Genomic DNA, 21,442 nt, shown 5'->3' with positions numbered 1-21,442 from the left:
GGCTGGAAAAAAGAAAGGGGAGAGAAGGAGGGATAGAAGGAAGGGAAGGTCTATGAGGGAAAGCAAGGGAAGGAAGAGAGAAAAGGGAAAGAAGGGCAAGGGAGAGAAAAAGGAAGAGGGAGGAAGGAAGGAAGGACGGGTAGAAGGAAGGAAGAAAGGGGGAAAGAGGAAGGAAGGATGAATGGTTGGAAAAAAAGGATTTGGGAGAAGAAGAAGGAAGGATGGAAGGAAGAAGCAGGGAAGGTCTATGAGGGAAAGCAAGGGAAGAAGGAAGGAAGGGAGAAAAGGGAAAGAAGGAAGGAAAAGAGAGAGAGAAGGGGAGGGAAGGATGAAAGGCTGGAAAGAAGGAAGTGGGAGAGAAGGAAGGAAGGAGCAAGGAAGGTATAAGGGAAAGCAAAGGGAGAAGGAAAGGGGAGAGAAAAAGGAAGGAAGAGGGGGAGATGAAGGAAAGAAGGATGGAAGGAATGAAGGAAGAGAAAAAAGTAATGAAGGAAGCGGGAGAGAGGAAAGAAGGAAAAAAGAAAAGAGCAGAGATGGTGTATGATGAAAACCATAGAAAGAAAAAAGGAAGCGGGAGGGGAAAAAAGGAAGGAAGGGAAAAAAGAAAGGAAGGAGGAGAAGGTGTAGGAAGGAAACAGAGAGGAAGGAAAGAAAGAGCCATAAAGAAGATGAAAACTGGGGTCCAGTAAGAAAGACCTTTGTGGGGACGTTTCCCCAGGCCACAGAGGCATGAACACCACGCAGGGCACCGTGGGCAGCAACCCAGTCATCCTGGCCACCGCTGGCTATGACCATACTGTCCTCTTCTGGCAGGCCCACAGCGGGATCTGCACCTGGACCATCCAGCACCAGGACTCTGTATCCTTTGGCTGCATGGGAAGGCAGAATACTGGGCTTTACAACCTTCCTAGGGTTTTTTTGGAGGGCTGGATAGGGTTGCCTTCTGTTTGCCCCTTAACCCCTTTTGCCAGCAGGTCAATGCTCTGGAGATCACCCCAGATCGGACTATGATCGCTGCAGCCGGTAAGGATGCCGTCTGCAGACAACATGGGTGTAGCATAGTTTGTGTGTTTATTACATGCTTTCAAGGGAGCATCTACACTGGAATGAACACAGTTTGACACCACTTTTCACCGCTGTGGCTCAGTGCTACTTTTTGGCCTTTGCTGCTAAAAAGCACAGGTGCATGACTGATTTCACAGCATTGAGCCAGGGCAGTTAAAATAGTGCCAAACTGTATTACCTTCTCAGTGTAGATCATTGGTTCTCAACCTTTCTAATGCCGTGACCCCTAAATACAGTTCCTCACATTGTGGTGACCCCTCCCCCCACCATAAAATTATTTTCATTGCTACTTCATAACTGTAATTTTACTACTGTTGTGAATCGTTATGTAAATATCTGATATGCAGGATGTATTTTCATCATTACAAATTGAACATAATTAAAGCATAGAGATTAATCACCAAAACATGATGATGGGTTTTGCAGTACCTTCAACAGATTCAGCTCTGACTTCCACAGACAACTGAGACCCCCAACAAATGAAAGACCTGGACGAAACTTGGCACACAGAACCCCCATAACCAACAAAAAAATACTGGAGGGGGTTGGCAGTGATTTAGGAAAGATAAAGTTCACCTACATCTGGAGAGCAAATGTGAACCCAGACAACCATGGATCTGGACCAAACTTGGCACAAGCACTCATTATGCCCAAATGTGAACACTGGTGGAGTTTGGGGAAAATAGACCTTGACATTTGGGAGTTGTAGAGTTACTATTTTATTATTATTATTATTAGACTCAGTTGGAAGGACCCCAAAGGTCATCTAGTCCAGCCCCCTCTTTTATGTCAGGCAGGAAAAAAAGAGTTACTATTTTATTATTATACATTATACATTATACATTATTATTATTATTATTATTATTATTATTATTCTCAGTTGGAAGGGACCCCAAAGGTCATCTACTCCAGCCCCTCTTTTATGCCAGGCAGGAAAATAAGAGTTACTATTTTATTATTATACATTACTACTACTACTACTACTACTACTATTATTATTATTATTATTCTCGGTTGGAAGGGACCCCCAAAGGCCATCTAGTCCAGCCCCCTCCTTTATACCAGGCAGGAATATAGAATTAGTGTATTGTTATTATTATGTAGTATTATAAGACTCATACAATTGAAAGGGAACCCCTAAGGTCATGTAGTCCAGCCTCTTCTTTCTGCCACATAGGAAGATAGAATTACTGCAGGAGCAAGCCAGGCGAGGGGATACCCGCAAGGCTAGGCCACGCGGTGCTGCTTTCCTCTCCTGGCTTTTGCCACTTGCCAGACCCGGCAGGCGGCACAACCCAGGTGAGTGAGGGAGGCAGCACAGCCTGCCCTGCCCTGGTGGGAAGGGTCTTGCCTGGTTCGCGCCACCCATGGGGCCTGGCAAACGGCGAAAGCTGGCGACAGCCAGGCGAGCGAGGCAGCACTGCGCAGCCTGGTGGAGGGAGCGGGGCCAATGGACATGGCACCACGACCCCTCCGAAATGACCCGGCGACCCCTCTAGGGGTTGCGTGACCCCCAGGTTGAGAAACGCTGGTGTAAATGAACACCGAGTCAACTCTAGTCGTATAGTTTTATTCTTAAAATATTTTGTCAAAGAGTCAATGTTTCTTGATGTTTTACTTTCTTTCCTTGTAGTGCTAGAAGTCCACCTTATAGAGCAGGGGTCCACAAACTTTTTAAACAGAGGGCCAGGTCACAGTTCCTCAAACTGTTGGAGGGCCAGATTATAATTTGAAAAAAAACATGAATGAATTCCTATGCATACCACATATCTTATTTGTAGTGCAAAAAACACTTAAAAACAATACAATAATTAAAATTAAGAACAATTTAACAAATATAAACTTATTAGTATCTCAATGTGAAGTGTGGGCCTGCTTTTGGCTCATGAGATAGGATTGTTGTTGTTGTTGTTGTTGTGTGCTTTCAAGTCATTTCAGACTTAGGTTGACCCTGAGCGAGGGTCAGGTAAATGACCTTGGAGGGCTGCATCTGGCCCCTGGGCCTTAGTTTGAGGACCCCTGTTATAGAGATTGAATCATTCATGACCTACTTCAAGTGCATCATTCTACACTGTAGAACAAATGCAGTTTGACATTGCTTTAACTGCCATGGCTCAAAAATATAGAGTTGTAATTTTGAACTTTTTGGCAGAGAAGATGAAAGACTTTATAAACATACATCTGCAGAATTCATTAGCATTGAGCCCTTGTAGTTAAAGCAATGTCAGGCTGCATTCATTCTACAGTGTAGATGCACCCTGTGTCAATAATTATGTGTTTTTGAGAATGGCTGCTGTAATAAAACTACCTTTTAGTCGGCTAGGCCGAAGCCTGCATGGCAGTGTTTGGCCTCCTGGTTGTTGAGCAAAGAAGGAGGAGGAGTCAGGCTGACTCCTGATTGGGTGTAACAATCAGGGGTGGAGTCAGCTGAATGGAGGGAAAGGAGCTGTCTTATCTGACAGAAGGGAGAAGTGTCTGGGAGTGAGACAGAGAGAGTTGGATTTTTAGAGCAGGGAACTGAGAGAAGTGAGAGAACTTTTAGAGAATCTCTGAGGTTTTGGAATAAGGGGAAGGCAGGAAGCCAGAGCTTTACTGAGTTAGAGAGAACTAGTAAAGGAGGGGTGTGCCTTAGTGAGCCTTGTAAAGGTTTCACAGATACCTTATTGCCATTTGTCTTGGGTCTGTATCCCAGGGAATACTGTGTCTAATAGTGGAACAGTGGTTTAAAGAGATTCTCAGATATAAAAGTTATTCTGTCAGAGAGAACTGTTTGTGTTTAAGCAACCAAGTTGCTGCAACTGCATCAAGATTTTGTACCACTCAATTCCAACGAGTTGTTGTTATTCTCAAGTTAAAATAAACTCTTTATTAGTTTACTCTCAACTGTTGTTCGCCTCAATCCATTCGTTTCCCCCAGAAATCACTCTCTCAACACAGGTTTTAATCTCCAGTCAGCCATTGAAGTTCAAGTGCTCAAACATTCTTTTACTTATTATACAATCACACCCTTTTGGTTCCTCAGGCCGGCAATTCTGAGGTGGTGGCAGCTATATTTCTATCTAGTACTTCGGTCACTAGGCTCAGCCTTTGGTTCCACGCTATATACAGAAGGGCAGAGGTGTGATCGTGGTGTCCACCCTGCCTCGATATATCTCTAATTTTTTTATAGCTGCCTCTCTCGAAGAAGTAGAATTGCTCCTGAACCCTCTTATTTGTGATGCTGGCATTAATAAATAATAAATAACTTCCAGGCCTTTGGGAGCTGAGATGGTGTCTCTTCTGCAGGCTACCAGCACATCCGGATGTATGACTTGAACTCCAACAACCCGAACCCGGTCATCAACTATGACGGAGTCAGCAAGAACATCACCTCAGTGGGTTTCCATGAAGACGGGCGCTGGATGTACACTGGGGGAGAAGACTGCATGGCCCGTATCTGGGACCTCCGGTTTGTGGCCTCTTTCCTCTCCTTGCTAGCCTTAACCTTGATGGGTGTTTTGCACAACACTGCCATCCCGCTTAGCATTGCTACAGGACCATAGGTTATTCAGTTCAGGAGGGGCAGCTAGAATTCTCCCCCAAAGAGTTCTAGTGCTTCATTAGACTACAAATACCAGATTTCTCCAAGTGCAGAACGTCATTAAATGTGAAATAGGCACAGAGCATGGAATGCAAGTTACCAATGCTTTTTTAGATCTACGGTGTGGACCCAAGAGGGCACACTTCTGCAAATGTGCTGCATTCCTCTGCCTTCACACATTATAATGTATATTATATCTGGGTATAATATATCCAATGGATTGTTGATCTTCACCCGTCTGGAACTGATTTCTGCTTTCCAGGTCACGCAACCTGCAGTGCCAGCGCATCTTCCAGGTGAACGGACCCATTAACTGTGTTTGCCTGCATCCCAATCAGGTATTTATTTGTTCCAGAGTGATGGGAGAATGAGGCCCTTCCTTCATTTCACACCTCCTCCTTTTCCTTTTCTGTTGATGCCATTTGTGTGTCTCTCAGGCGGAGCTCATTGTCGGAGACCAGAGTAGGGCCATCCATATCTGGGACCTGAAGACAGACCACAATGAGCAGCTCATCCCAGACCCCGAGGTCTCAGTCAACTCCGTCCACATTGACCCCGATGCCAGCTACATGGCCGCTGTCAATAGTTCGGTCAGTGCGAAGAGGAACTTTATTATCCCGCTTGCCCTTTTGTTTGATCTTCAATGTATATTGGAAACTGGACCCCTTATGTTCTGTGTTCCTTGTCTCTTGCAGGGCAACTGTTATGTGTGGAACCTGACTGGCGGCATCGGAGATGAGGTGACACAGCTCATTCCCAAAACCAAGATCCCTGCCCACAACCGCTATGCCCTCCAGTGCAAATTCAGTCCAGATTCCACGTGAATTAGCAGAGCTTTTACATTGTCCATTCACTTGCCCTTGGAATAACCTGAGGGATTCAGTGTGGCCCAGTGGTTTGAGTGCTGGCCTGTGACTCTGTCCCCCGAGGCTCTTTTTATCATCTGCCCCTAAATGGTGGACTGTTGTATTTTAAAACACAATTAAATGCCTACCCAGCCAATTTTAAATGATAAATTTTACATTTAGTATTTCTGTTTTAATTTTTTTAATATATGAATTCTTATGTGTTGTTTTCTATTGTGCCCCAGCTCAGGCCATTAGGACAGGTGGGTAACAAATTCAATAGACCAGATACGAATCCCCACTCAGCCATGGAAACTCACTAGATGTCCTGGTCAAATTAGCTCTTTGAAGAATCAGAGTTGGGTGAGTCAGAGAGACCAGGGTTCGAATCCCACTTTGGCAATGAAGACTGAGCCAAGGCATGCTCTTTTAGCCACTGGAAGGTTCCAAATGGAAGCTGCAGTTGCCTTTAAAGCAAGGCGATTGCAGGTTAAATGCTTGGTCTAGGAGCACCCTGCATATGGATGTTTCATAAATGTTGGGTTGGAAGGGATTTCTACAAGATTATCAATCTATCCACAATCGAAGAATTCCCAAATAACAGCTATCCAACTATTGTTCAAAACCTCCATGAACAACTTGGTTGCTTTTTTTTGCCCGTTCTGATTCAGAGTGTAGAGAGGCTGAAGTTTGAAGTTACTGTGTGTATTAAATGCTCAGAGCAATTGCTTTAGGTTCCTAATTTCTCTCTTCCTTCCAGGGTTCTGGCCACTTGTTCTGCTGACCAAACCTGCAAGATCTGGAGGACCTCCAACTTCTCCCTCATGACGGAGCTGAGCATCAAGAGCAACAATCCCGGGGAAACCTCCCGCAGATGGATGTGAGACTGCGCCTTCTCGGGAGACTCCCAGTACATTGTCACGGGTGAGGGAGCAGGTCTCAGTGGCAGGAAAATAAGATACTACTCTTAGCACCAGAGTTTGAAAACATAAGGAAAATATGATGGCCCCAACACCCATCCCTTGGCAGAAGAATTCTGAATGCTAGGGTTCAAAAGAGGGATTTTTTGTGTATTCAAAATATTTCTGGAGGGTAAAATTGCTTGATGTAAGGTGGACAAAAGAAGGATGTTGCCTTCTCTGCAGATGAGGCTTCCCTTCAGTGCTGAAACTTGTAGCTTTGCAGTAACTGTATTCAAGAGGGCTGCCAGGTTTGATGGCTTAAAAAAGGAAGTGGTTATATTCACAGAGTTGCTTCTGTTAATGGCTATATAATTTGTTGTGTTTACTTGATTGAGGGGAACATAATTGTCTCTTGCTAGGAGGTTGCTGTTTGAACTGAATATTGGCCTCTCACAATTCTTTCTCCTGCTTTCCCTCCCAGCCTCCTCAGATAATTTAGCCCGGCTCTGGTGTGTGGAGACAGGGGAGATTAAGAGGGAGTACAGCGGGCACCAGAAGGCTGTTGCCTGCCTCGCTTTCAACGACAGCGTCTTGGGCTGAGCTGCGAAAGAAAGGACACTCTGGGAATTCTCAGACTCTCTGTCACTGTCATTTGGGTCAAAGCGACAAATGTTGGTCTAACCTGCAGCCTCAGGACCGTAGCTGACTTCCATACCTTCTACCTGGAATGAGACCCACTCCCCCTCTAAACAACAGCAGCTTTAAGATTTTGCTTCTTGTGGAAGCGGTGGCTTTTCATAAGCAACATGAACAACTTTGGTTCTGAACTTATAAGAAGGGAGTGTGTTTTGTGTAACAGTTCAGTTTGTGCCGCTTTCCCTCCAGTTGAAGCTGTTCTCTCCTCCAAAAGGCTCCATAGCATTTGCACACAGGTTTTGTCACTTTGGGGGGGGGGGGGGGCTGTAAGTTCATTGTTGCAGGAAGAAAAGTGGCTTCTTGAAGGAATTGCATATATGATTATGATGTCCCATAGAATTGGCTGCATGTTGAACCAGTCTACCAAAGAATAGGGCACACGTGATGCTTAAAGACAGGCTGAAGAGCCAAGGTTCATGATAAGGAGTGGAAGCAGGCTAGCATCATCCCTTTCTATTATTGCTCTCTTTTTGGTAAAGAAAGATATCACTTCTCACGTAATCTCACCATACAGCCCAGAACCATGAAAAACATAAGCACTTCCTATTGCATATAGATGGTTCCACTATTCACTTTCCAACTGTGTTGTTCTCTTCATACTGACTGACTGAATAGAGCTGCTCTTTCTTTAGAAATATCTCGGCTTTCCTGAAACACACTCAGATATTTGCAAATGAAGGAAGGAACTGTTGATTTCTCACTTTTCCTGGTAACACAATAGCTGCATGGGCTCATTTCCTCATTTTGTGCTTTTTACTTCGTTACACAATTGTGTACAAAATGTATTTAAAAACCCACAAGATTTCATTTTACATGGTAAGGCACATATGATGCAGGCTTAAGGGTGCCTTTTCTACCCCATCAGTGCAGCTACTTCTAGACAACAATGGTTATTTACAGGTTACAAGTAGAAGGCAACACTTCTTTGTAAATAAAACGCATATACTGACAAAGACTGCAATACAGCACAGCTGTTTCTGTGTGCCATTGCTCTTCTGGTTCAAGCCCATATTGGATCATAAAATAGGCAGAGAGGGGTTTTTTTTTCAAGTGTAGAAGAGCAGGGGCAAAGAGGGAGGCCAGACTCCTGGGAGGTTCACTCAGGCAGGTAGTAGAAACAGATGGAGACACAGATGTTGCTTGGGAAGCAGATGTCGATACACAGGTAGATGAGCCGTTGCTTGGGAGGGCCTGCAAGGAAGGGAACAGGAGCACAAGTGTGGGAGAGGTCCTTTTTTGGGAAGCAGCTTTGAGCTGAGCACCTGGCAGAAAGACCCCATATCAGCAGGCTCTGAAGCAGAACAATCCCCATTTGCTGATTTTGTCTTAATTTCAAAAAACTCTTCTGGATTGTAGCTGTACATTTGTAATGCTATAACAGATTCTAAGAGGCAGGAGGCCTAGTTTACTATATTACTGAGTTTCTTAAATTATTACAATAGTGAACTTCACAATAAAAACCATTCCGATACTCTTCTGGGTTTCTCACAAGGAGCTATGTTGTTTCTGTGGAGGTCTATGAGACAAAGTGTGTGCATCTGGAAGCTCTTAAAGCAGGCACGGGCAAACTTTGGTCTTCTAGATGTTTTGGACTTCAACTCCCCCAATTCCCAACAGCCTACCGATGATTAAGAATTGTGGGAATTGAAGTCCAAAACACCTGGAGGGACGAAGTTTGCCCAAGCCTGTCCTAAAGGTAGAGGGTTAACATCTGAGGAGTTTTCAGGTCCTTCTGTAGCATCCACACAATATAAAGGGGTTTGTGTTGTAATTATTCCCCCGCAACAAGTGCAAGTTAGGCAGAAGAGGCAGGCTTCTGACTACTGACTACTGCTGCTGACAACTGAACTCCAAATTTAGTGTCTAAATCTAATTTCACCCTAGTGGATGGAAAAATCTCCCAAAGGACAGTTGCAGTAGGAAAACTGTTGTATCACCAGGTTAAAAGCAGCCCCTAGAAATGTCCTTTGCTCGCACAAGAGCTATATTGAACTAAAGTCTTGGCTTTCTTCTACCTAGCCCTTTGGTCCCACCAACTGTTTGTTTCCTCATGCCCCAAGATGGCCTCCAGCCAACTCACCCTCTTTCCTCTTTACCCAGTAGATGGGGGCCTGCTCACATAGAGCCCAGACAGCCTCCCCAGCCTCCTCCAGTCGCACTGGCCTCCCTGGCACAATCTCCAGGAACTCCCGGTAGTACTGGGTCCTCCTGCTGGGAAAGAGCACCTGGTCCACCTGGAAAGAAGAAAGAAAGGCAACGTGGTCCTTTCACCATGGCACAAAAGCCTTGTGCCCTTGCACTCCTTAGCTCACCCCATGTCAATCATTACTGCATTTCACTGCATAACAGACACATTCTGATTTTTTGGGTGGCAAAATTGGTTTATTTGTGTTCCTCGCATAATAGTCACAGAGCCATTTGGGACTGATTTCCCCTTCATTATTTCCAGGTCTTGTGTTTGGATCTTCCCTCCTTCCTCTGATAGGTTTGCCTTAGGGTCGCCATATGTCGAAGGCACACAACCATAAGAACAGGGCTCTTTTTCAGAGGATCAGCACAAGTGGAAGCTGAGTTGATGGCGAAGAACAAGGATGGGGAAGAACTGATAGCAGGCTGCATGTTGCTCCAAGATGACCACCTCTAGAATTCTTAACAAACTAAGAAAGTCAGTGAAGCTACAGCATTATTTCTGAAGATGTTTCTCTAAGCCACAGACAGCCCATCCACTTCACTGGAGATCTGTAAGTCGAGAAAGAGTTAGGGAGGCAGCAAGATCATGGGTGTCTTGCATTTCCTCTGATTTACCTTCTTGCAAGTACTGGCAGAGTTTTGATCCAAATGGAATCAGAAGCGGTTCAGCCAAAATGTCCTTGTGTTCCCTCCCAGGGGGCTTGTGCAAACATTCCTGGCAAACAGGGCCTTTTCTTTTTCCTGAAATCAAACCTCCACTTTCACTCTTGATGGAAGAGGCCTTAAATGTTTTGTTTCAAGGGCTGTTATACATCATTACTCAGAAACTCGGCAGCTGACAAAAGCATCTTTGTTTGCATGCTGCCATACGCCAGGCAGAGCACTTTCTCTCCCTCTCTGAGCTCTAGCCTTTACATCTTCTGACATTTCTTCAGGTAAAAGGGAAAGGAGAAACTCACTTGCCTTGGCCAACCACATAATATCCCAGGCAGAGAGGGAACATGGCACTGTAAAGTAGTGCACTGAACAGCACAATTGCACAAAGATTCCCCTTATGTAACCACAGCTAGGAATAAGCAGGTTTTTTAAGTGCCCTAGTCTCCAATCTATATGGTATCCCCAAGGATCTGTCTACATTGCACATTTATACCACCTTTATAACACTTTAAGCTCCTTTCCTATGGAATCCTGGGATTTATAACTTGGGGAGAGGTACTTAAAAATCCCCACCGAATGATCATTTTTGGTACAGTTCAGGGGAATCCAGAGCTCTCTGAGATATGGTTTTACATACTCCACAGCAAACTACAAATCTCAGGACTCCATAGGACAGAACCTTGACAGTTAAAGTGGTACCAAAGTGGTGTAACCATTTGGTGTGGATACCCCCAAATGTAATAGGGTTTTAGGTAAAGTTCTAGGTGGAAATTGGTCCTAAGATGCTACATTAGAGATAGGAATCATGTAGCCCTCCAGATGTTGTTGGACAATAACTCCCAGCATTATTTGCAATGGGCTGTTTTGTTAGGGATGCTGGGAACTTGAATTCCAAGAACATTTGAAGGGCCATATACCCCTCCCGTCCCTATCATGCAGAGCTCCAAAAGGTTAATATAGCTTCCTTGTGTTTGAAATGTCTGCTGCCTCTCTGTGAATGCCAAACACCACTTGACGTGGTGGGAAGATAACTCTGAAGAAACTCCTGGCTGGATTAAAGCATTTTTTCCTCCCAGAACGAGAGCGTGACAACAGGGATGGCTTTTCATCCATTATGAGGAAGCAACACCTGTTCTTCAGAGATATATGGCCTCTGCCCACACAGAGAGGTTATATTTAGCAGCCCTGGTTAATACCTACTAGTCTCAGTCACAGGTTAAAGATAAATCATGTCAATTCCAAAGAGAGATGTGTTTGGGCTTGAGCCATCAGACTGGAAAGCAAACCAGGCCTTAACCTTCAGCCCAAACATGGTTGTGTGCCTTCAAGTCATCTTATCTTTTGGTGACACCCAGGTGAAGTTAAGATTTTGTTCAGAGGGAGCCTGCTGTTGCCCCCCTCTGAAGTGAAGACATTACCAGAGATCATGCAATCAATTTCCATGGCTGAGAGAGCCTGTCCAGTTATAAAACCATCAGAAAAGTGAGTAAATTGGTGTGCAAGCCAGCGAGGTGTACCAAGGCTTTTTGAATGACATGCTGCTGGTATCAAGTTTATTGTTACAGCATGTCTTTAAACTGGCCCCAAATTATGGTGATCCTAGCGTAGGACTTTCTTGGGAGGGCTTCTTAAATGGATGTTTACCTGTAGCATATACCCTGTCCCTTTAAATGTACCTTCCCTCCTCCCTCCACAAACAATGACTCTTCCTCTGAAGAAAAGAGGATTAGAGCGGGTTTAGTGGCCCAGGGCTGCTTACCCTGTCCTCGGATAGGTTGAAGGACATCTGCACAGTTTCTCGGTCCGAGGCATCCATCATCCGCAGGTAGCAGCTGCGTTGTCCCATGGGCTTGTAGCAGACGTAGCTCTGAGGAGAGAACAATGGTGGACTGGGGATTTCATGGGCTGAGAGTTAAATAAAGGTATTCCACCACTCACTATGAAATAAGCTTAGGGCTCCCTTGGCTTTTTGCTTTTGGAAGCTTCAACTTAAGGCAACTCTATGAATGAGAGGTGTCCAAGTCACTCTTGGTTCAGGTCTTACAACCCCAGGCCAACTCTTTCATTGAATCTCTCCATTTGCAATGAAGAACTCCTCTTTTCCTTCTATTTTCTTGCCTTTTCAAGTCTTATCTTCTGATAGAGCCAACATTCTAAAGCAATGAGTAATATTTTCTATACTTCCAAATTTTGCTTTTAAAAGGCATTTTGACAGAAGCTTTCAGTTTAAATGCAATTTTCTTTTACATTCTAACAATTATGGCAAGAGGTTTGGCACAAACCTAGGAAATGTCAGCATGCTTGTAAAAATGAATTTTTATTCTATTTTATTTATTTTTGGATTGTTTTATATTTACTGTTAGCTGTCTCAAGACCCCATATAACAGGGAGAAATGTACCTTCCCTCCTCCCTCCACAAACAATGACTCTTCCTCTGAAGGAAAGAGGATTACAACTAAATAAAAAAACAAATAACAAAAATGCAATGAGCAAACTTTTCCGATACACTGTTAAAAGTAGCTTTGTTCATTTGTGGACACTTTTAAATATCCCTCTTATTTTTATGTTACATTTCATTAGTTTATCTTATGCTGCCCTCAGGTTATTTAGACAGAAGGTAGGATATCAATATTTTATTAAGAAATACATAAACATATTGCTCTTGAAATGTATTCCCAAAAATATAAATTCCTGTGCATTCCAGACCTATTCTGTCATTTGCTATAAAGAAAAAAAACAAATGTTTTTCTATTATATCCCATTTATGGTCACTGCCCTTGGAGACCACAAAAGTATACTTTATATATATTGTTTTCTAAAAGGTTTCTGCTTGATACAACGTATATATGTCACTTTATGAATGGAAAGGGCAACTTCAACCAAGAGACTCACATTCTTGCGATCAAACAAGACCATTGAAGTCTGGTTGCTTGGGGAAGTCACACAGTAAGTCACTGTATCCTTGGACTTGTTGATGATGGCTGACTGGTTCATCTGGGACCCAGGTTGGTTCTGAAAGTTTAGCCGGACCACCTGCACAAGGGGCTGTGAAGATGATGATAATACAACAACAATAATAACAACTTTATTTTTATATCCCACCACCATCTCCCCCGAAGGGACTCAGAGAGGCTTACACAGGGACCAAGCCCAGCATAAACAAGGATTATAAGCTAAAACAATAACATATATACAATATATACAATATAATTAAAACAATTTTACAGAAGAGTAAAAACATAAAAATACATCAACAGACTTCAACAAGTAACCGGAAATAGTGGGCATGATCAGATTCGAGGGCAAGGCAATGACTTTTGCAAAATACAGACTATAGGGCCTGGGGAGAGAATTCCAGAACCTGGAGCCAATACCAAGAAGGTTCTCTCTCTTGTCCCCTCCCCTCGGTGGTGGGAGCGAAAGAAGAGCCTATCTGGTAGATCTTAGAGCTTGCACCGGTTCATTGGGGGAGATACAGTCGTGAAGATAAGCCGGAGAGATATGCTGTTTATCGGCTAACAAATGGAAGCCAGAAAATTGTAACCCTTCTGCTGAGCTACTGGCAAACAGAGATCAACAATTAATCCTGCTATTCCTGCCTAAGAACTAGGGCAGATTTACAAATGAATGGCAGGGCACAAAAATAACAGAAATACAAATACAGAAATATGGTCGTGAAGGGGAGGAAGTCACACTTGGCTGCACACCACAAGTGCCATTTAATTCAGTTAAGGATTACTAATTGGAATGTATATTACTGTTAGGCAATTGGAGGGGGGGGGGGGGGGGGGAACTTGACACATCCTTCCAGATCTGCTCTAGGTCTCCAATAGCTCATAATTACTGGGGGACTTATTCCTAGGGAGGTATATAAATTCTTACTGTTACAATTAATTGAGAAGCGCAAAGTGGTAACAGACATAACAGTGAGATGAAGTCAGTAATGAAGCCGAAGTCTTACCTTGAGCGAAGTTTGGGTCAAGCTGAGAGCTGCTGCCACAGCGATGCAGACCAATCCACAGACCAGAATGACAGAAAGGATGACCCAGAATATTCTGGAAGGGGCTTTGGATTCTGTTGGGGGAACCATCTCCTGTGAACCAAGGTGAAACCCATCTATTAGAGAAACACAAACATCATACTAAGAATGTTACTCTTGGCAGCATCCCACACAAGTACAATGAGAGATCCTCTGCTTTGTGAATTCATGTTTCAAAACGTCTATGCCTAATCTATTAGTTCAATACCAGGATCAAATAATAGGCTTTAGATGTCTGTCCCCTTGAGTCCCTCTCTTGGGATATAAATAAAATGATTGAGTGATTCGTTGGTTTCCTAGAATATGTCCAAGCTCCCTAGACTGTAAAAGAAAAGCAAAACCTCCTCTTTAATCCTGGCAATCTTTAGCCTTCAGGAACACAAAATCTTGTATGAATTTGATCAGATACTCTACAGTGTTATCACTCATATCAAGTTCCCATTTTCAGCTGCCTCTTGCAGGAAAGCCCAGCATATTTTGTTTCCTGAAATGTGACATGCAAGATGCATCTGTCTCATATGGAATAAGAAGCAACCCTTGAGGAAGATTGACTCAAACTCTGTGTATCATTTGATTCCTTTAAACAAAAAGGTGGGAGAGATAAAGAAATGGGGAGGACCAAAGTAAAAATACTTTCCAGGTGCCAGGAGGGGGTTTTTTTGGGAGAGGGGGGAAGAGCAAGGTACTTACTAGTGAAGGGGTGGCGGGGCCCCCGGCCTGCTCCTCCATTCCTGGTGCAGCCCTGACTCCTCCAACTCTGTCTTCTGACAATGCAGGAGTTGTGCATCATCAGGGCCCTCCGAATCTAGCTGGAAACATGAGAATCTTCCCACAAAGGCCAGGTCAAAGAAGCGCACCTTGGCACCTCAGTTTGGAGAGAGACACGTGGAAGTGAAATTCTAGATTCCCACAGCAGTGGGAGGGAAGTGGGGCTGCAGAGAGATGCTGTCTTGGGCACAACGATGGGTTCTTTGCCCTTCCTTTCCAGACAGACAGAGCATTCATGAGGAACACAATCAGGGGCTTTGTACAGGGCCTTAGCCTGCTGGGACACACCCTAAATACCCCCATAGATGCAGAACAAGAAAGAGTAGCTTGCCCCCAACCCTCTGTTCAGGTGGGATGTTAGCAACCGTTACAGGAATATTCACTCCAATATCATTTATTGGTCTTGCTTCCAAAGTAGGGACTGAAATTTCTAGTGTTTTTTCACTACATGAGACTACAGCTCTCCCAAATAAATAGTAATGTCAAGGTGAATGGGTTATCCAAACCTAGATATAAATGTTTCACATTACAAGATGTCAATAAAGTTAGCTGTCATTTCTGAAGAGCCAAACTCCACTCAAAAGTTTGTGAAAATAACTTCCTTTCTTCCTTTCTCTCTCAAGACTAATAGAAGGATAAGAGATGGCTTTACAAAATGAAAAAAAGCCCATACCACAGAACCTATATTTGCTCAGTGCCCATCAATATTGTGAAAGCTCCAGGCTCAACAGTCTCATTAATATGATTTCTGCTGGATACTGTCAAATCCACTTCATATAAGAATGCCAAAGCAAAGTCAGAGGGGGAAATCAAGTACTATCTGCTTTCTGGCAATTAAAGTGGATGAACAATACTGATAGGTTTGCTTTTAAAAAGAAAATCCAATGCAAGGAGCTGTGTCACTTTGGTCAGTTGAATAGGACAGTCATTTAAAGTCTGGATTTTTTCCCCACTAAAAACTTGTAACCACACTGAACAGGTCAGTCAGAAGACTAGTAAGAATGTAGCTATGGAGCAGAAAGCCTTCAGAAGAAACCGGAAAGCTGTGGTGATGTCTTTCACATATCATTAAAATATGCTTGATGTAAGGCTGCCATGGTATTTGAAATGACCCAAAGGAATTTCTGAATTATGCTTTTTCCCAAGATATGGGGCAAGGCAAAGATGTCAGCTTGTCAACATGAATACCCTTCCTTGCTTGAAGTGCACCTGCCATCTTTTGATTCTAAGCTATTTTGTCTGGCAAAAGATCACAGTGCCTCCTTGAGTCCCATTAGAGAAAGGGAGAAGAAAAAGAGGGGGGCAGGGGAGGCAAGAGAGAGAAGAATGCTTTTATGCCACATTCCCAGACTTTAGAATTCAAGTGAGCATACTGTGTGCTTCATGCCTCAAAGGTTAAGCCTGGGCTCATTTCCTCCTGGCAGAGACCCAGCAAGAAAGAAACTCATTCTGCTTTAGCTCTGCTGTGGCTCAACTTCCCTTTTCATGCTCCTCAACAAGAAAGAGAAAAGCGGTGTCAGTTTCATAATTGGAAATAAACAGTTAGCTCTTTAGAATGGCTAGTTGTTTTAAGGAAAGCAGCAGCGTGTTTGAAGAGCTGAAGTTTTCAAATGCACGCAACAAGTTTAAATACAGATATCTCTGCAAATATAATATATCCCCTACTCCTTTGTAATTTGCCTGAAGTTTTTGGTCTTTTCACCACCATCACTCATTAAACAATGCAGGGCTACTAACTCATCCAGCATAACAACACTCTGACAACAAAAGCCACTGAAGTTGTTTAAATATAGCAGTTATACCACACTGTGTATTTTACTGAAGTGTTTTTTCTAATAAAATATTTCACTAAAGGAACCTGGCAAGTGGAAGAACCCGGATTATTTGTTTGTCCTGACTATTTTTGTCTCCCCAAATTACAGTTCTCAGTAATCCTACACTAGCAATCCCACCATACAATTTTGCAATGCAACTTGTAAAATTCCTAGACATAAAATGAAAAAATGACAAACACAGAAAACCAGTGACACTTCTGTTTAATATGACTGAAGTATAGGACTGGTGTTCCTTAATGCCACAACAGTGACTGTGTGGTCATTCTCCATAATACAGTTTCACAACAAGGGCACAGAACATTAGAGAGATGACAATTCCGCTGTGTGCAAGCAGGCCTGAGCCACCACTGAGAGGGTCAAAACATTCATAATCAATGACACATTCCTTGATACTCCCAGAATTGCACAGGAAAAGGTCCACAACAGAAAGCAGAGAACAGCATTTAGGGTTACAAACAAGTTTGGTAAACTAAAAAAAAAGAAGTTGGGAGAGAAATTATAAGGACAGAGTGGATGCCAATACTATACAATTATTGCTTTATGGAACAGTAGCAAGCTCAAACATGTTTCAAGTGTCTTCAGTACAGGAGGTGCCACCTGCACACAAGGTCAAAGTGATCTGGACTAGTCCTGCAAAACAAAGTACTGCTAAGTGTCTTCTCTTGGTTGCTAAGCATGGCATTTTCTGCTTTGAAACCTTACATCTACAGTGCTAAGGTATTGACATTGACACCCAGAGCAACCAGAGCAAAACTGAAGACTGGTATTTAATGCAGCTGAAAAAATGCAGTTCATCATATTAATTGAAAACCTAAAAGGCAGAATAGTAAATGTCAATTTTTACCAGAAGAGATATGCAAGGAATTTTTCTTGTGTCTTCCACCAACACAGAAATAATATATTAGCAGGAAACCCTGGACTTGATACTGTTGCTGCTTCATGAGTACTGACTCCAATATGGCTTTTGAGCACCTGTTTACACTAGAGGACTCTCCCTGAAGGTGCCCCTTATATAAAGTCATCTACTCTTTCAGCCACGATATACCAGCATCAGTGAAGCATGGAGGGAAGGATGAGGGCTATTGTTTCACCATTTAGCAAATAATTCAAACACAACTACGGTTTAGAAATCATCAAGTAAACTTCAGCTATTCTTCCCTAAAAGGGTGTTAAGCCCTGCAGATTGTTCTAATGATACTTTGGTATGTGCAAAAGAATGTGAGGAAGATATATTAGAAATAATCAGTTATATCCCTTTTGACTAATACAACTACATTTTCAATATATTATATTCACTTTTAAAATAGACATCTCGCTTTTAAAATAGACATCTGAAGCTCTTTTTGTCATTACATATATTTACCCATTTTCACAGGGGTATACACAAAACACATTAGAATCATCCACATTTTGCATATTAAGCAAGTGCAAATGGCAGAGTGAGGAGAGGGCCACAACAAGACCACCTGACAAACAAAGGGTTTCCTTTTTCCTGACATCACCTCAGGATCAGGTCATCGAGAGCTGCGACCTGAATAAGCATTAAAACCAAGCTTAAAGTTAAGCTGTAAGGATCAGGCAAGGACAAGTGCCCTCAAACTATTTGTTTCCCTGAATTTCCCAAGACTAAAAAGAAATAAACCACAGTGGAATGTTTTAACAGTAGCCTACCCAATACTCTTCAAATCAATGGGGCAAGATTCTTCCCTGACACTGGAGCACTGCAAAAACCTTTAAGACATACTGGATTCTTCCACAACACCTGAAAACTGACTGACACAACACACTTCCCTTTTTTATTCAAAGTGCATTCTTACAAGGAATTTGTAAACAGATAATGCACAAGAAGCATCTTAAGGTGCAAGGAGCAGCTCTGTGCAACCAGCCTCAAGGGTGGAGGGGGAAAGACCTTTCAAAAGCTGGGAAACCTCCCTTTTCTAATCCTGGAGGGCAGGAAGAAGGTCAGCTATGCTATCAACATAGTAATCAGGGACTAGGCTTCTGCGCTCAGGGCAGTCGCTTTCTAAGTGGCCCTGGACTTCTTCCAGTGTGCTGACCCCCGTAAGGGTCAGCAGAGTCGTCAGGCTGCAGTTGTTACCCATGAGGATGTCTGTGTCCAGGCGATCGCCCACCATGATAGTGCAAGCTGGGTCGATGTTGAACTCTTTCACCACGCACTCAAAGATGTAGCGGCTGGGTTTGCCCACGATGAAGGCCTCCCGCTCCGCTGCTGTCTCCACTGCTTTGACAAGGCAGCCAGTGCCTGCAGGAAGAAGAAAAAGTAAGCAACCACCAAGCCATGCTCTGAGAAAGAAATGTGGACCTAGGACAAACTTAGAACCCCCTTACAGACCCTGCCAAATCCTTTAGACATAGAAGCTTTTTTCCATTCCGTTAATTTGTGCCATTATGGTAAGGGTGCGCTGGAAATTTGGACAAGTTCCCTTGGTTCTATGTAGTTCTGTGAAACGGAGGGATGCAAACCATTGCATTTATAAGTAGTGGAAACGTCTTTAAGTCTAGGGAGCTTCTGGAATCACAGAGGCTTTGTGTATATATAAAAATATATACACACACACAAGCAGTCTCCAAGTTATGAACAAGATAAGTGTTGTAGGTTTGTTCTTAAGCTGAATTTGCATGCAAGTCAGAAGAGGTACATTTTTAACTTGGGCTAATAAACACACACACACATATATGAGCAATCAATCAAATAGTTTATTGAACTAGCCCAAGGCCATGACAAAAGGTGCAGTATGCACAGAACGGTACCCCCAAACAAACAGGAAGCAAAAGGTAACAAACATAAGCTTTGGATAGCATATGGAAAGGTCAACACCCCTGTGTTGTTTCCTTTGCTATCTGTGCCCTGTTCAGATTTCCCCTCCCTTTCTGTCCCTTGATAATTGGAGTTCGATAAATGTGGCTTGTTGATGCCGCATTGAATTTTTGCCTTGATCGTTCGCCTTGTTTTTGCTTGTTGTAAACCGCTATGAGTCGCCTTAGGGCTGAGAATGGCGGTATACAAATGAAGTAAATAAATAAATAAATAATTGTGGAAACAAGTATTGGGGAGAAAGCTTTATTTTAAACTCTACTATGTGCCTAATTTTTGTTTTGTGTATTTTAGTATGTATTTTACAGAGTGCTTTAAAACGATTATGTGTTTAAGTTTTAGTAATGCTGTAACCCACCTCAAGCTGTGAGGAGAAGCGGGCACAAAATAAGACGACTACTACTATTATTATTAGAGACCCCTTTCCCCCTGATAATGACTCTTCCAAAAGTGGCTATTCATTCTGAGGGTAGATTTCTCTTTCCTGTATATGTTGTGTCCTGCCCGGAGTCCCCTTTGGGGTGACAAGGATGGAATATAAGTGTTTTAAATAAATCTATATAAATAAAAAAGTAATGTTCGTTTGTGGGATTAACATAACTCAAAAACCACTGGACGAATTGACACCAAATTTGGACACAATACACCTATCAGGCCAACGAAACACTGAAAAACACAGCAGAAGAAAGCCACCCCCCCCCCCCCAAACATTACAACGCATGCGCAAAACCACACACATACACAGACTGAGCCATAGCAACGCGTGGCAGGGGGTGGCTAGTAAATAATAAATATTAGAAATGTGTGTGTGTGTGTGCCCGCCTCTCTCCCGCTCTGTCTGCGCATGCTCCGTGCGTGACCCGCTCCACGTACCGGGCAGGGCGCTGCCTCCTTCGAGGGGGAGCCGGTGGTCGCGGTTGGTGCCGACCAGGAGGCACTGCGGGTCGCGGCGGAGGTAGCGCAGGGCCAGGCAGAGCTTCCCGTAGGAGAAGTGCTTGTCGTAGCCGACCAGGACGGCGCCCACGGAGGGGTCCAGCGCGGCGCGGGTCCCGAAGAGCACCGCGGGGGACTCGGAGGGCGAGGACAGCGGCTCCGGCGTGGGCCCGGCTCCCAAATGGGGCACGCCGGCGGCCTCCAGCTCGGCCCCCAAGGCGGGCCCGCCCAGCACGTACGCGGAGGAGGCTTCCCCGGGAGGCAGGGCCGCGCGGAGGAAGCGGGCGGCGCAGAAGCCGGAGCCGAAGACCTGCCGGGCCTCCGCCCGAGGGAAGCCCAGCCGCCGCAGCTTCTCCGTGTAGGCCTCGCGCGTCCGGGAGGAGTTGTTAGTCACGTAGCAGAGCAGGCGCCGCTTCTTGTTGTTGCTCTCCCCCTCCAAGCGGCGCAGCGGCTCCGGGGATGGCGGTGTCGCCCCGCCACAGCACCCCGTCGCAGTCGAAGAGCACCGCCTCCTTCCCCGAGAGCACCGAAGGCGCCAGGGTCGGGTCCAAGCGAACGCACCGCTTCCCTCCTCCTCCTCCTCCCGCCGCTGCCGCCATGATGGAAGAAAGCGCCTCAGAAGGCGCCCGCGACGGCGGTTGGCTGAGGCGCCTCCTGGCCCGCCCCCCGAGCGCCCCCATTGGGCGAGAGTTTTCGCAAATGACCTTAAGATTGTCGAAGGCTTTCATGGCTGGAATCACTAGGTTCTTGTGGGTTTTTTCAGGCTATAGAGCCATATAGAGCTCTATAGCCCGAAAAAAACCGAAAAAACCCACAAGAACCTAGACCTTAAGATTGCCTTCAGTTTTCCTCAGAGTGTCCGACGACACCGGTTGGTTAAAGTCCCCGCGAGAGCCCGCCCCCCGAGCTTCTCCATTGGGTGGGAAGCTTCAAGACTTCCCTTCCTTGGATCTGAGAAGCTTCAAGACCTCCCCTCCCTTCCTTAGCTCTCTCTCATGTGCCTTCAATTCGCCTCAGGGCTTTAGACTTGCTTGCTTGCATACTGGTTGCTTCTGGATTGAGAAGGTAGCGAGTGTGGAGAAGAGCAAACCACTGA

General features: G+C 44.3%; 3 protein-coding genes across 3 annotated transcripts; 1 reads left to right on the top strand and 2 right to left on the bottom strand.

The window, feature by feature from the left end:
• The first annotated feature begins 729 nt into the window (after window positions 1–729).
• Window positions 730–7,274, top strand: LOC137095477 (target of rapamycin complex subunit lst8-like). The gene is given in 8 exon segments (XM_067462195.1): window positions 730–858; window positions 972–1,023; window positions 4,333–4,513; window positions 4,908–4,983; window positions 5,083–5,235; window positions 5,341–5,465; window positions 6,251–6,414; window positions 6,874–7,274. Coding segments are annotated over 8 exon segments (999 nt in total). The 3' UTR covers window positions 6,993–7,274.
• A 548-nt stretch (window positions 7,275–7,822) lies between these two features.
• On the bottom strand, window positions 7,823–16,673 carry LOC132781545 (BRICHOS domain-containing protein 5). Its single transcript, XM_067462194.1, has 6 exons — window positions 14,665–16,673; window positions 13,897–14,028; window positions 12,828–12,980; window positions 11,695–11,802; window positions 9,169–9,322; window positions 7,823–8,279 (listed from the first exon to the last, which is right to left on the bottom strand). The coding sequence occupies exons 1-6, from the start codon at window positions 14,701–14,703 to the stop codon at window positions 8,185–8,187; spliced, it is 681 nt and encodes a 226-aa protein (XP_067318295.1). The 5' UTR covers window positions 14,704–16,673; the 3' UTR covers window positions 7,823–8,184.
• Window positions 16,674–16,761: 88 nt separating this feature from the next.
• On the bottom strand, window positions 16,762–21,354 carry LOC137095475 (glycerol-3-phosphate phosphatase-like). Its single transcript, XM_067462193.1, is given in 3 exon segments — window positions 16,762–18,840; window positions 20,287–20,777; window positions 20,779–21,354. Coding segments are annotated over 3 exon segments (1,113 nt in total). The 5' UTR covers window positions 21,075–21,354; the 3' UTR covers window positions 16,762–18,514.
• Between the last annotated feature and the right edge of the window lie 88 nt (window positions 21,355–21,442).

Source organism: Anolis sagrei, chromosome Y (genome assembly GCF_037176765.1).
Source record: "Anolis sagrei isolate rAnoSag1 chromosome Y, rAnoSag1.mat, whole genome shotgun sequence".
Taxonomy (NCBI): domain Eukaryota; kingdom Metazoa; phylum Chordata; class Lepidosauria; order Squamata; family Dactyloidae; genus Anolis; species Anolis sagrei.
Note: the sequence above shows the minus strand (reverse complement) of the source record. Positions and strands in the feature narration are given on the sequence as shown.